Source organism: Odontesthes bonariensis, chromosome 8, assembly GCF_027942865.1.
Source record: "Odontesthes bonariensis isolate fOdoBon6 chromosome 8, fOdoBon6.hap1, whole genome shotgun sequence".
Classification (NCBI taxonomy): domain Eukaryota; kingdom Metazoa; phylum Chordata; class Actinopteri; order Atheriniformes; family Atherinopsidae; genus Odontesthes; species Odontesthes bonariensis.
This window is the reverse complement of record NC_134513.1, coordinates 11,232,426-11,248,461: the sequence shown is the minus strand read 5'-3', so window position 1 is coordinate 11,248,461 and position 16,036 is coordinate 11,232,426. Positions and strand designations below refer to the sequence as shown.

General features: G+C 41.6%; 1 protein-coding gene across 1 annotated transcript in view; it reads left to right on the top strand.

Annotated features, from left to right (window-relative positions):
* The window catches only part of snd1 (staphylococcal nuclease and tudor domain containing 1), a 160,254-nt gene that overhangs the window by 35,778 nt on the left and 108,440 nt on the right, over positions 1-16,036 (top strand). The window contains exons 12-15 of the mRNA XM_075471701.1: positions 1,985-2,085; positions 3,560-3,670; positions 5,191-5,263; positions 9,262-9,403. Of these exons, the coding sequence (XP_075327816.1) occupies positions 1,985-2,085; positions 3,560-3,670; positions 5,191-5,263; positions 9,262-9,403 (427 nt within the window). The remainder of the gene's footprint in view (positions 1-1,984; positions 2,086-3,559; positions 3,671-5,190; positions 5,264-9,261; positions 9,404-16,036) is intronic.

Here is a 16,036-nt window from a genome sequence, read left to right as displayed (position 1 = left end):
TCCTCTCAACCAGCTGAGCTGTTACCATATAATTTCCGGCAGCAGCCCTAACGATGTTAAATGTGGCCTTTCATTACAAATTGGTCTGTGAACATTTTATTTTTATTTACTTGTTGCCAGATTAGGTTGAAATATTGCTAAAATCAAACCAGCAGTGGAAGCTTGTTTTGTCGGAAGGTGCAGTTTCTTATTTTTGTTACATATAACCTCAACCTCCCCTACTTGCTAAGCCTCGGCTGGGCTGTGATTACAGAAATTCACGAGACGGCACGTTTCCCTCTTCATATTATTGCTTTGGATAAGTTGTTTGTGATAGCATCTATCAGTGGAAACTTGAGAAACTTGTTTTACGAGTTGATGGAAAATATTGGGAGCGTTATTTTAGAAATCATTCTATCCTCACTTGTTCTAGCGTAGTGCAAAACAAAAACTTTGTTTATTGCAAAACGTCAAATAGTAGAATACACATCTGAGAAGGATCTTTATTACTCGTGCAAACATGTTGCAGACCCGATTCCTTTGGCAGAGGGTACCAAATATTCCCATGCTGCTTGTCGCTTAAACAGAGCAAACACATTTAGTGTCGCCCTTCTCTTGCTGTTCTTATCACTCCCCCCACTTTCTGATGCATCCACTGCCTCTCTGTTTCACTCTCCTCTGGGGGGTTCTTATGGATGGATTTGTCTTATCAGGAGATCTGTCAGATGGCCTCTGGAAAATAGGTCTGGAACTCCTTTAATCTAACACTGCTGGTCAAAGTTTAATCTATCATCACCTCACCTAATGGAGTTTCAATCGTTTCTTCAGATCGCATGTTTTTGTGTTGGCATTTTCATTTTCCTGTGTCATCTCATCTCACTTCAGTCTCACCATCTTGCCTGAATTCTTCCTGTCTTACATTTCTTCGTCTCATTCTTCACATCAGCCTTCAGCTTGTCATGCCTGACCATGTTGTTTTAAGGTCATACATAACAAGAAGCAGTTCAAAGTAACAATTTTCTTTTCCCTATTTAACTGACCTTACATGTTGATAAGATTGAGTACACATCACAGTCACGTTAAAACTACGAGGACTGTAAAGCATCTGTGATCACGGGTGAGTCATGGACTCAACAGTAACATGCTGTATCCTCCTTGTGTCTTTAACATCTTTGCTGAGATGAGCTAAGATGCTAAGAAGGAACATAAGTGAGTGAACTGCAGAGGAATGTTGGCATAATAAGAAGCACCCCTGGTGTCCTTTTTTATTCCCCCCCTCCTCTGAAATTGCAGATGGCGCTCAGTGCTGAACAACACTACAACATTCTGCTTTGACAGAGGCTCCTCTCTTCCTCGTATCACTATGTCCTCTTCCTGCCCACTAATGACAGACCACCGTTGTCCTTTCCCGTCCCTGTAATAAGCCTATGTGCCTGCACTGTGATGCAGAGCCAGATTCCTGCATATTTAATTTTTTCTTTTTTCTTTTCTTGTCTCCCTTCCTGTCACACTTGTCTGACACGGTCGACATGCAGCTCTTAAAGAGTCGATTTTGTGCACCAGTTTGGCTGCATCCCTGCTGTTAGTGCTGCCTGCCTGTGTCTGGCCCACAAAGCAGGCTTTCCCTGTCACATGCCTGTGGATATATGCACACGCGCACAGCTGAGTGACAAAATTGTATCTTCAGGGTGGATGGATTGGAGTCTACCCACAGGGAACTGTGTTGAGAACATACTGTGTAGGGGCATTTGGGTTCCATCCCTGCTCTGTGTGTGTGTCGTCCCGAACACCCACTGTGTGTTAATACTGCTCCTCTAGGGAGCTCTACACTGCTGCCTGATGTGATTCGCACTGACTGGGGGTGACCTTGAGAAGTGGGACAAACAAAGGGACCCACATACACACGGAACATTCCTCACACTAATTATTACTCTAACCGGTGCTGCTTTTACTCTGTCACTGCTCTTGGTTTATTTTTTGACCCCTGGCTTATGTTTCCCCTCAGGTCAATGTGACAGTGGACTACATCAGAGCAGCTACTGGTCCAGGAGAAGGTACGCCTGCCTTTGCAGAGCGCACCTGTGCCACAGTCACAATTGGTGGAATGTAAGTAATAGCCTGCAGGTTGCCACGCTTAATGGTGTACTTTATTTTTCATCTGTTTTCCCAGTTTAATCTCTTATTGTAAGCTAAGATTAGTGGTATCATCCATCTCCTTCCTTTCTGTGGGAGTTTGTTACAAATAGGCAGTGCTTACTGACAGATAATACAGCGTAAAAGGCTTCATTAAAACATTTAATTTGACTACTCAGATTTAATTTCATTTGATCCAAGACAACACAATCATTCCTTACTGCTTAGAATTTGTAGTCTCATAAATCAGAGTTACCTGAAAGTGCTTCTTTGATTTGAAAACGGTCACCTCAGTGCAAGCAATTATTTTCTATCTGCAAACACTGCTTTGAAGGAATCCGGTTTATCAGTTTGAGACATTTTTGCACTGTATTACAGATGCAAACACTATTCAGAGGTTCAAATTTAATCTAAACCAAAAAAAAAACAAGCTTTTATGCCACATGATGTGAAATGAGACTTTAGAAGTCTGTTTTCACTCAGAAACGGTTGAAAGCTACACTTATCTTCAATTTTTCTTTTCTTTGTCCTTTGTCACTCAAGTCACAATGCTTGACATGTGCACATGGATAGATGGATCTTTTTTTTATCATCGAACCAGCTGTCTCATATCTGGTCGTACTTGCCTGCACAGAGGTCAGGATCTGGCCTTGTAAACATCCAATTACACCCGTGCTTTAGCTGAGTATACCAGTCACTCTGTTTCACAGATAACAGTTGGCGTAGCCCCCATGCATGCTAAAGTCGGGGGCCGAGGCAGTCAGTGGGATGGATGCTTTCGACCCGACACCTTATGGTGTGATATTAGTCAGAATTTCCCTCCTTATGGTTGGAGACTTGACATGCAGTGGCCTGTTTCTGAAGAAATTGGCTGTTGAGAACTTGTGGGTTTCCAGTAAGGTGTTATAAGTATCTCAGAAGTTGCTGCGGTTCCTCTGCTGACCCAGGGTCACCTTTGGTGTTTTCATGAAATCCCAGATTGACGAGAAGATGATCAGACCTGTGTGGTGCAAATGAATTTTTTTTTTTTTTTTTTTTTAAATATTAAAAAAAAAAATTTTATGCCAAAAAAAAAAGTGTGTGTGTATATATATATAACTGTCCACTGAAACTTTAACTTCTCCTTCTTTTAATATGTAATAGGATATTAGATAAAATTAATTTGAGGACCTCAATCTTTGTGTTTTATTGAAAACTATTGACTTTTCCTCTCTTAATCAATATTACAATACAAAAATAATTCTTCATACGAGTGAAAAATGAACATGCTGCTCGAAAAGGAGACTCGCACATGTTGCATCAGGTCTGAAGGGGTTAATCAAATATGCATTATCAACATGTTGTGAAACCCCAAAGTGCTTTCTTTGATTTGTCTTTCTCATATGTAGTTTTCCCAGAAGGATGAGTAAAATAACCTTTCACTGTCCCCCCCACCTCATTTTGACAGTAACATCGCCGAAGCTCTCGTCAGTAAAGGCCTTGCGACAGTCATCAGATACAGACAGGATGATGACCAGCGCTCCTCCCACTATGATGAGCTGCTTGCCGCAGAGGCACGGTGAGGAGCACACAGAGCACTTCCACACTCCTCTCCCGTTTACATGAACCTGCACCCTTGACACGCAGAAGGTCTCTTAATCGCCTCTTTATTGGCAGCGATGAGTTTTTAAAAAAAAATTTAGATTAACAACGCAATGCATACATATTCACACACACATCGGTTCTTTCTAATAAATTTGACAGTTTTATGACTTCAAAAAATGGAAGAGAATGGAATGACCTTGAGGCTTTTTTCCTTCACACAGGGGAAATTGTTGTTTTTCAGAACTTGTTTTAGTCGCTCCGCCCTCATTAGTCACAGCCTATCACAGCCGTGTCCTTACATTTAAATATTTGCTCATGCATATATTGTCCCCCCCAATCCTTTCTTCTTCTTCTTCTTTTTTTTTTTTTTGTATGCATGGGCACACGTGCACACGTGCACATTCCCAGGCACAAGGCGCTAAATCAGAGGCTCTCTTTACACCGGCCCTATGAATATAATTATATTGAGGTGCAGTGGAGAGATTTAGTACAAGCTTTATTACTCTGCCATAGATTAAGATCTGCTTGCTGTAGGTAGAGTAGATGCAGCCACTGCCTCTTTTTAGAGGATTAACTCTTTCTCTCCCCTTTTTTTCACACCGTGTCACTGGCCATCTGCCACCTTTTCTCCTCTCTTTCCACTCCTGTCATTCTTCCTTCTTTGCTCATTTTGTCCTTGTTTCTGCACCTTAGCTGTTTTTTCAGTTTTGTCCTTCTTTGGCCTTCCTCTTCAGTGTCTTCTTTTCCCATTTCTTTTTCTCTTTTCCCCTTCTCTTTTTACTGCTCTGCCTTTCTTTTCGTCCCTGGTGGGGTCCTATTAGAGTTGATGAGAGGTTTCTGTCTAGAGCCTTGGTTATATTTTTAGTTCCCATCATACAAAGCTAGTGGCCCACAGCCTTCAAGGACCCTCTTCCAGGCTATTAAATGCACATTTATACAGTACATGGCTACATAAATGTTCATGCTTTATTCCAGAAGCACTGGTTTCCATCCCAGTGATCCAGTAGTGGGATGATAGTACTCCACAACAGCAACAACAAGTCATCTTCATCTCTCTTGGCCCATGGAGTTTTTAAAGCAGATTTCACGAACAGCAGTCATCATCGCTGCCTCTGAAGAAAGATCATATGTCTCTCCATTTCTCATTTCATATTTACACCCAGCAGTTCTTTTCCATTAGGATTCCTCGACCACCATGCCCATTTTACGGCTTGAGTGAATAGTTTCTCTGAATAGAGGGGAAAAAAAAATCATCCTAATGTTTCCACTTGAGCTGGGAGAAAGACATCTGAATTCTACTTCCAGATCCACAGTGGCTTCCTCTGTAATGATGAAAAGGGCTTCCCTTTTAAGGTCTAATAGACCTTTAAAAATTGGAGCTCTTGGGGTCTTTTAGAGGTTTATAAAACCTCCAGCCTTATGCTTTTTCATGTATTGCGATGATACTTGGGTTGTGTGTGAGATGCATGTGTTTTATGGTTTGTTTGACTGTAGGGCCATAAAGAATGGAAAAGGACTGCACAGCAAGAAGGAGGTTCCCATCCACAGAGTGGCTGATATTTCTGGGGTATGTATTGTAGAAAAATATAGATTTTATTAAATGTATGTATACACATGTTATCCTACGCTAGGGATTTGAAAGTTTTACATGGCGTGGATAATCGGATAAACATCTTTTTGTACTTCCTTTAATGTGCAGCAACTATAATTAGAATGAAAACATTTTAAATGTGTACTCATTTACATATAACCATCATGACTCTTAAAGATACGTTAGGCCAGTAATTCTCTGAAGACAATCTATAATCGTCGACTCATCCTTATAAGTGGCTTCTAAAAATAAACGGCATTAATAAAAACATCAGCGGCGCTTGGTCCTAGCTTGTTTACGCGTGCCCAGGGGCTTGATTGAAGCATCATTTGGCTAATGAAGCCTGATTGGGAGGGCTCATCACATGAACATTAGTGTGGGAAAAGCATAAAATCTCACAGTAATGGCTGATTGGAACACATTCTTTTAAGCATGTGTTTTCGCTTGCACAACTAAGGAGGTAGTTTTTAAAAAAATATATATATTTATTTTATCATATTTCTATGTTTTCTTGTCCTCTCTACACCATCCGCTCTAACACTTTGAACATCTCTGAAGGAACTTTATCTTTTACCTGCATAATATATGAAAATAATGGCAAAGTTAACCTTTACATGGTTAGTATTAGCCCACCCCCTATTCCTTGGTGTTCAGTGACTGGAGTTGATCTTAATCCATTCTTTTTACAAAATAATCGGTGCCTTTAGTGTGCTTGAAGGCTATCCATCTCTTATTCATTTTGAAAGCCACTGGATGGTCTGCTGTGAAAACGCAACACAAATTTCAGAAACATTAGCACCTCATTGTCTCCCTCACTTGAACCATCTTGTTGTACTTGTAGGCTCCTGATGACCCAGGGCTACATTAAATAGATTCTCCATCTGTGTGACTTTTTCTTTTTAATTTTCCTTTGAAGCTCCGAGCACTTTCATCAGATTTAGTGGTCCTCTGTAAGCTCGGTAAATTGGTGTTTTAAAGTGCGAATAGATTCTTTCTCCCAAATCCTTAACGGAGTTAAGGTTCGTGTCAACATATCGTTTTTGTCTGAGCGCCAGCGCCTTTTTTTTTTTTTTTTTTTTTAAATGGTTCCTAATGAGTACAGAGTGTGTACGGCCAGATGCAGCCGCCTTGAGAAACGGTGCTGCAACCATAGAGAGCTCTGAGCGCAGTTAAAAAAAATAATCTCCCAACTTTTCAGAAAGGCACTGGTGTTGTCACGCAGACTTTTTTTTTTTTTTTTTTTTCCAGTAAACCAATCACATAGGCTGAAACTGTCACCCTGGTAACTAGGAAAATAATGGAAGATGAACTTGTTGCTATGTTGTCTATTCTGAGCTGGAGGCTATGACATGTCAGACAGAAGTATCAGAACAAAGAAAAGCCCATTTCTGATAGCGGATCAGTAAGAATAGCCTCTTGATAACATGATGGTGACTAATCCGAATCAGTCTGTTCAAATGAAAATGACCCGCTGCCTGTGCAGCAGGTGACAGTGGAGCACATAGACGCTAATTATGTCCCCGAAAGTTGTGCTCATGCACTGGGAAAACCGGCCCTTACTAAACCTAAAATAAGCACAGAATCGGATCCCCTCTTATAGTAGCTCTTACACAAGACTGATTTTCATTGTACTGATGCGTCCGACAGATTGTCACACACCGACCTCTTCCTGCACCACAGCTGTCAGACTGAGTTGAGACGAGCTCATTCTGTTGTCAGTGTGAGGGCAAGTGTCCTCCGTTTGCCTCTTATGGTGAAATTAACAGCGTTTCACAAAACGGGACAAAAAGGCTTAGAAATACTATAAGAGAAAGTTTAGGCTAATGCTGCAGCGGCTGACGTGAAGATGGTGTTGCCATGATACTGTTTTCAGAGAAATTTTGAGGACCTCGAGTCTTAGTAGGTTAAACCTCTTAAACACAAAGAATACTTTAAAGTGTGACTAAGTTCAACATCAGTCTGCATGAATGCCCTCAGATGTTCTCTTTCACTTTGTCATCGCCATAACCTCACTATGTCTTATTGTGTCAGCGGCGCACATAAATGATTAAACCCTGTAAATATAATTATGACAGGGAAGTGTTGTGCTGATGGAGCAGCTCTGATATTTCATTTGGGGTTTTAGTGCATTTCGTACTTGTAAACCTCCACCCAACTTAATTACCTAAACTGACCATATTCCGTGTGCAGAGGGCATTTGGGAGTGGTTATGAAGGGGTGGTGGTGTACTTGGTAAGTAATGAGCTTTAATAAGGGCGGGCGGGGGGGGAAGAGGATATGCTGCATTTTACCTCACTTCTCACTTGTTAAAAACGGTTCCATTTAGCCGGCAAAAGCCGAGGTGGTCTTAACATTATTCTAGAATGCTGCGTCATTTGTTTGTGCTACATGCCCGGCGGCACTATGGAGCCCCTAAATAGTTGTACTTATTAGTAGCACCACACCGTCGGTGGGCTCAGGTCAGTGCCATTATGCAGCTGCAGCACCTTGGCTTCTCTTTGCATTTCTGTCAGTCTCCAACACGACATGCATGATTTGCTGCACCGTCTAGGACTGTTGCCAGAAATCGCCAGTAGGCGTGTGTGAGCACACGAATGCACCAGTTGTTTGGCAGGGCTAATGTAATGAACATTCTAATTAAAGGACCAAGATAGCAACGTTGCACATCAACCCCTAAATACCCCCCCCCCTCTCCTCTTTAATTTTTTTTCCCCTATCCCTCCACTGTTACACACCCACACACAACTGTGTAAGGCACACCCCTCCCTACACGGAAATACACACTCCTAGACGTCAGCATCCTTTGGTGCTAAAGGTTCGTTGAAAGGGATTATGTACATTGAGTGGGATGCAGTCACAAATAGAGCAAAGATAGGTTTCTAAACGTAAAGTGTAGGAGATGCACATAGGTGGTGGGTGGAGAGTAGATAAAGCACTTGACTCACCTCATGCCTCTAAAGGTTGCATAATGATGTCCTCTTATTTCTCATGTCTGTTCCCTTCCCCTGAACCAAGTTAGACAGCACTGCCCACACACACTGCAGGTGCTATAGTTGTGTTTGTGTGAACAAGAGTGTCATCTCCCACTCAAGGGGTTATTTTGGATTCCAGTGGGTGCAGTTCAGGTGGCGCATCTTATGGCTAAAGCACAGACCCTTTACTAATAATCTCATGCATTTGAGCCCCACTGACACACGCTGCATGTCGTTTCTGGGCTGTAATTTCTTTTGCCGTTTTGCGTTGGTCAGTAATGAATAAATAAAAGACGAAAGAAAACATTGCCATTTTTGTGTTTGAGCCTCTTTGAACTCCCATATAAATTGACAGAAGCAAGTGGAGAACTCGTGTGTTTGCTCTGGCTTTCCTTTTCTGAGCTTTTGTGCCTACTCCTGTTCACACTGCCTCACACAAACACAACTCTGCTCCATGACTCACTGGTCTGTTGTGCCTACATGCCCATGCCTGGAGAAGGCACATATTAAATTTTTCTTTTTTTCTTTTATTCATTTCTTTATTTTTTCAAATCTCTTCTAAATCTTCCCTTGGCACTGCAGCACTAGCTGCATGATTTAGCTCTGCTTGTAATTTTGGCCTGAGTACACCAATAAGCTAGTGACTCACATTGCAGACGTAGAGGGAAGCAGGAAGGGAGAGAATTATTTTTGATTGCATAAGGTCCCAGACATGTCAATAAGAAGTTAGGCAGACTTCATTAGGCCACACCGAGATGTAAAGATGTCGGGAAAAGGCACACATTCTGTTTGCACGAAGCCCTTTTTGTTTTGTCACGTTTGTATGATTCAGCACAAATTTGGACTTGGGGAAAACGTTACGTCCACAGGATTATAGCAGCATCTTTGCTTTACAAATGCCAAAAATGATTGTTTTTGCTTTTGTTGTAAGAAAACAGTACAATATATAATGAAAACGGTTATTTAATGTCATCTGTTGGTCTTTCTTTCCGAATCCATCAGGAGACCCAAAAAGCCAAGCAGTTCCTGCCCTTCCTGCAGAGGGCTGGCCGGTCGGAAGCTGTGGTAGAACACGTCTTCAGCGGCTCACGCCTCAAGTTGTACATGCCCAAAGAAACCTGCCTCATCACATTCCTCCTAGCCGGTGGGTATCCTTCCAGATGTGAAGGTCATTTAATTTTGTGTCATCTAATTGGCTTATTTCGGCGTCTGGTCAGACATTAGTTTCTGCCATGGTAAAGCTAATTGAAAGTATGCGTTTCCTGTAGTAAGTACACACACCTTGGCATGACTTTCAAAAGCAGCTACTGCAGATAGTATGCACCATGTTGGGACTCGGTAGATGTGTTGGAGCTGAAACTTCCCTCTAAAAGGCAAGGGGAAAGCTGGGCATATGTGCCAACTGCAGCCCACCCTGTTTCAGAGCACCTGTGTTGGCAGGAAGCATGTGTCCCCTTTAACCTCACCTTCCCACCCTCTGGCTTCCTGCCAGATGTGAAATGGACTCCTGACTCGTATTCTCCACTGTTGTAATTGTCATTAGAACCAGGTCCACCTTGTTAACTTAAAGAGGGGTAACTCCTGTGAGTCTGCAAGTACTGAATGAACCTGGTCATTTTATTTTATAGCTCAAGTGAAAGTTGTTTCCCCCCCCCTCCTCCTCTTTACCTCTGAGAAGGTCATGTTGTGAGAACTTATGTTCTTAGAATATCAAATTGTACCTGTTGGCATTCAACAACAATCAGTTTATTAGTTTTACCACAGTTTGTTGTTGGTTGCCTGTCTTTACCTGACAAGCATCAACAAGGAGGATCCAGTGTAAATAGGCGTTGAGTGTCTGGTGTATAAACTGGCCGGTGGCTGTTAAGTTCTGTGGTGCTTGTTCGCAACTTGGTTGCTGTTTAACGCACCATGCGACAGGACTGTGGCTGAAGGAGGGACCGGTGGCTGATCCGCTGTCCGTAGTTCAACTGCAGGCGAAAGAAATGTGATTGAGAATAGAATTTTCTCACTTTGTTGTAAGGTCTAAACTCTCAGGCTATGCTCATGTGCTCTCTGTCCATGAGGAGCTTAAGTACTACAGATCTCAAAAGGTGGAGTCGAATCTCCCCATTCTCCCCCGATGCTCTGAAAAAAAACAAGTTACTGTACTGTCTGTTATTTTGACTAAAGCCATGTCACGTACATTTAATTTAGACCTCAGGATAATGTGTCAACTTGTGAAAAAGGGGCATAATATCTCCTTTAGGGAACTATAGTTGCCACTTTGTACAATTTGTCTCACAACTTTGTGACCATGATCATATTAATCTAATGAAAGTAGTCGTTAGTTTTCGCCCTAGAAAGAGGAGAGTTCTTCTTTTAGACTTTACTACTTATTTTATGGCAAGAAGCACATGGTCTGACATACAGGTCCAGTTATTTATTTTACACACTCAATCATCTTGACATTTTATACTAGTAATAATACTGAGCCTGCACCTTTGGTAGTCTCTGAAAATCATAGGAATAAGGTTATGGCTTAGTCCTCACACAACAGAAGATACTGTTTTATCATCGTTTAATGCAGCCATGTTTTAGTCCATCTCCATTTTCGCTTGACATTTGCCCGCCTTACGGTTCCTTTTCATTGTCAAGATAACAAATACTATATATTTCTGACAAAAGCCAAGATTCAGTTTAATTACGCATGGCAGAATCTTTCACACAAAAATGAATTTTCTAATTTAGCTGCTTATTGTCTTTGCTTTCCACTGGTGGTTTTGTAATTACATCTTCTGTCTGCCGTTACGAGCTGTATTAAAATGATCCCCTCGGCACATACAGTACACGTTCTGGTTTGCAGTAACATTTCTCTCTCCAATTAGGAGCGCTTAAAGTAAATGCACGCCACCCTCAGGTTCAAGATGACAGGTGTGTGTGAGATGGTGTTTACATAGTCTGCTTTTAAAATGAAATGATTCAGTCAACGCTTATTAGCAAGTCATAACAGCCATATTCAGAGCTGATAGCCCCTGAGCAAATTAGATGAAGGTCATTCCCACAGGAAAAGATTCATCTTCAGGAAATGAAATGACCTGCGCTGTCTTTAATACAAACATCAGACTGGGTTAACCCTCAATGAAACAAATGACCCCCTTTACTGTTATCTTTTAACCTTTCTTCCTATTAGAATTCACTACATCAGCTGTAGAACGACCCGTTCTGGTTCTCCCTATAGCGATGGGTTCGTTTTTCCTTGTCATATAATTGTCATCCTTTTTTTGATCTTGGATGTTTGAGACAGTGTTACGTTTGTTCGGCCATGGCAATAGTCGTCTCGGTGCTTGTTGCTCTGTACATGGTGTCCTTTACGTGATAACTGTTGTCAAGCCCTTAACCCTTCATGAAATAAATTCCTTGGCTATAAAGAACCCCGAATTAGCTCTGCTTTTAATCTCTCAACACTCCCTTTCTCTCTCATGTCAAAGATATCTTTTCATGTTTTATTCACCCGTCTGCACCATGGGCTGTGTTAAAAAATGATACATGCGATAAAGCGGCCGCCTCAAGCTTGTTATGTTGATCTGTGTATGAAATGGCAGAGGCCCTTTGGACTTTTTTTTTATTTTTTATTAATTTATCCTTTTTAAAGCCATTACATATTTCTGACAGGACATTAGATGTGTTGTCTTAGTTCAAAAATAGACCTTCCATCACTGTGCAGCATGCTCCTGACAGTTTTCCTACAGCTGTTAGTGGAGGAAGATATTTACATACGCAACTGACATCACATGACATGAATATTTCTCTATAAGCATCGTCAGATATGCATAAGCTTTCCAGAGAGGTTAAGTATCGTCCCATTCAATATGAGTTTAAGGGAAAATGTGCATTTTCCAAAAAGCCGAGGTCCCGTGTTTAGTCATCTGCTTGGTGCTGAGTAAACACTGACTGCTCAGACTAATGGAGAAACTGTTCAAAGGATGCTCATGTTAAAACCAGCCCTGCATTAGTCATCTGTTTCATTAGTATTGGTTTTGTTGTTTTCTTTTTTTTTTTTTTTTCCTTCTCATGTTGTATTCATCCCGGCTAGATTTTTATTCTTTAACAATGTTGTGGGAGGCTACTGAAGAGCAAACTGTTTACAGTAACCCTGTAAATCAAATTATCCCAAGGCAGTAAGTGATGTAACACTGCAATTCAATTTGTAACACTGAAAAGCAATTCTGGCATTTTTTTTAAATTTTTTTTATTTTTTGAATATTAACTCCTACCTTGCTTCGCCAGCAGCATTTCTATCCTGTCCGGATTTAAAACTGAATCCCTCTTGTTGCTAAGATGCGTTTCTCCAGTGAGACATCTCAAAGCCTCTTCCCTTCCCAGAGTTTCTTTTTGATGGATAAAGACAATGTTTTATGACAAAACGGGTATAGGAAAGAGGAGAGCACGCTTCAAAGAGGGCCGGAGGTTTACTTCAGGAGGTGAAGGGATGCTCCCCTTTCTCCTTCCAGTATTCACTTTCTTCTTCTTTCACTTGCTGGTTGGTGCAGCCTTGCTTCCATATGTAAGTTTGATAAAGGGTAAAGAGGGCACCTATGGAGGAAAGGGATTTGAGAGCATGGCAGGGTTGAAGACAGAAGAGGCAGAAGTAAGATGTGGTGGATGAAAGGAGGATAAAGAAATGAAGGGTTATAGTAAAGGGAAAACAAAAATACAATTGCTCTGAGCTACGTGGCAATAAAGGCCTGTTGAAGTAAAGGGAGACCAAGCAGTGAAAAGGCTGTAAAAGTTTATTACCTTCACTGGCTTTTACAGAGTTTCAGACGGAGGCCACAGCAGGTGAAGTGTACTTTCAAAGTTACTCAAAGTTGAGTTGAGGAGCAGACTGTCACACAGATGAAACACCCATCAATCGGACACAGAGATTTACCCTGTCAGCAAGGAGCTTTATCCGTCATTCTGTGTGTGACTTTGCGCCATTTGTCGGATTTATTTATTTTTAGATTAGTGCCAATGTGCATGTGCGGATACATTTGCGTGCTGGTACAGGAGTTTGTAGACTTCCTGAAAAATTTGTAGGACGGCTGTGGCTCAACTGAGAGCGGTCGTCTTCTGAGCTGAAGATTGGTGGTTTGATCCCCCAGTATGTCCTCAGGCGAGACACATAAGCCGGCAGCGCACCCGTATATGTTCATCTGTGTGCGATTGTAGAAAAGAAGTGCTGCAGACTATGTCTGTGTGTGTGTTTATGGGTGAATGAAAAACACATCTAAAATGGCTTTGGAGAGCCTAGATGAGTTTAAAAAGCTTCTACTAAAGTGTAGAGCACTTATTTTCTGTGCCCCATAAATTTCCATCTACATCTTATTGTTATTCACACACGTCCGTCGGACAACTGGGGGCCTGAATACCTCAATGTTTGAAGATGGATTTTAAGGCTTGCCACATAATAAAGTTGCTATTATAGTGTTACGTGTTAAAGCACTGTGAGCTACATTCTTTGAACCTAAATGGGGCTACAAGCTGCATCAGCCTAAAGACGAATCAATCATCTACCCAATCCTCCGTGTGCTTCTGTGGGGAGAGAAAAGCTCATGGAAGCACTGCAAATATGCTTGCGTCTACCTACAACTAATATTTAACTTTAATAAATGTGAAATATAGCTTACTGCGCATTATAAATGAATTATAGATCATGCTGCATCAGTTTGCTGCAGTGAAGGTGGCCCAAGGTACAGAGACAAGAGTTTGTGTGTAGATTTTAGTGTAAAACAGCAAGTCTTTTCTTTTTCTCAATCTCAGATTTTTTTATTTATTTATTTATTTTTTAAACCCCTCAAAACATATACTGTATATATCTAATCGTGTTTTATATAAAGAAATTCCTGTTCACTTTTGTGTGCTGCGGAGGAATGTTTTTAGCTTAACCCTTGCCTGAGGTAATGGTGCCTTACGTTAGAGACACAGAGTGAGATGATGGCAGAAGATGGGTCGTGAGGATAAAAGATGGGTAGTCAAACCAAATCCTAGGATTCTCCCCCCCCCCAGCATGTTTTTTTTGTCTGCTCCCCCTGACTGCCTGCTGTGCCCCTCTCACCCCTCTGTCGACCCCTGTGTCTTGCCCACCTGCAAATTTCACCCTCTGCTGATCTTTTTGCCTGGCCTGTTTCCACACAGGCAGCTGTGAAAGGGGGGTGGGCGATAGTCAAATAAGAGGATAGTCACCTCGCAGTTACATACTGCGAAGGACAACGAAGATTAATGAGATGGAAATTTAAATGGAATGATGCGGTTATGGGTGATGGAGGAAAGATTAGTTTTAGAGCTGAATTCACACACACATTAACACACTTCAACTCGTAGACACACAGTAGCTTTTAGTTTGTTTGCCTGTCGCGTTGCTAATTATATCCTGTCAGCATCCTGTCAGAAATCAAGACTTTGTAACTTTAATAACGGTGAAAAAAATAAAACGACTAATGGCATTCATCCAATGAATGCCTGCAATCCTGTAAGTATCAATTTATACCTGTAGACACTCAAACGAGAGCATAAGCATCTGTCGGGTATGAGCAAAAACGTCAAAGGCTAATAAACACGCACATCATTAGCATAGGAATTTGTGACATGATGCGCATATTTGCAATGATGACAGAAATTTCTGATAGGCGAAGCTTCCGACTTGATTAAGGGAGAAATGTCTACTCACTCATTTTGCATCAGCCTAAATCAGTCCCTCACAACGATGAGACTATTAGAGAAATAAAGTGCTTGTTGGATATGAACGCGCCCAGTTAGTTTTGGTTTTTCGAGAATCAAAGCAAGAATAAAGATCACTGCATGCTGAAAGTGTACATAATGCATCACTTGTGGTTTTGCATCATTTATTTAAGCGAGCCTCAATGTTTAGACCGGTTGCTTTTAAAAGCCTTCTTACCACAGTTGAACACGCACAATTTGAAGCAACAATTAAAGGAAGGGTTTGACATTTTAGTAATGTGTCTTTGAGCGGAGGGGGCAGTTGGTATTTCCTTGGGCATGTGGCTCACACTGAATCCCAGAGTAACATGCTACATCCTGCCCACAGGGCCACCTCAGCAGTCTCTCGGGAGAGAACGGCGTGATGGGAAATGAGGGGGAAGTGACACAAACGCACAGCAGTGTAAAATAAAATAAGTCGGTGCAAACAGTTTTAAGCTTTGTCCTCAAACAGACGCTCTCTAAGATGAGAAATCTAAGATGTCTTACAGATGAAATATGATCGATGTGATATATGGTGGATTGACATGTGGGCGCATACTTGGAGCCAGTATGAGGAGCAGCTGTGCAACGGCGTGTGTTGTTTGCCGTGTAGTGCAATGTCAGAAGGATCGGTGTATGTCTTGTTTGTCTCCGAGATCAGATAAGATGGATATCCTTAGAGTATGACCCAGATGTTTATCTTGGTGTCAAGCCTGAGTTATGCATCTCGGCGCAGGTTAAAATTGGCTCTTCTAAGTGATTCCCTGGCTTGGTTTGAGTGCTGCAGGGAGGAGGCTACAGTAAGTGCGACTGCATTCCAGGAGTGTAGCCAGGTCATTTTAGAGAAGCATACAGCGTGGTTTTGACTCGATATATAAATGACTTGTTTTTATTAGACTCCTCATCTGGGATCAGTGCATCCGTATCTCGGGCATGATTTTGCCATTTTAAAGAGTTTCGAACGAGTTGGAAGTGTTTGCCTCTTTGGGCCTATACAGCCCTTTTGCTTTTTATTCTATGCAATTAAACATGACTTCTTTGTGTATGAGTTGTC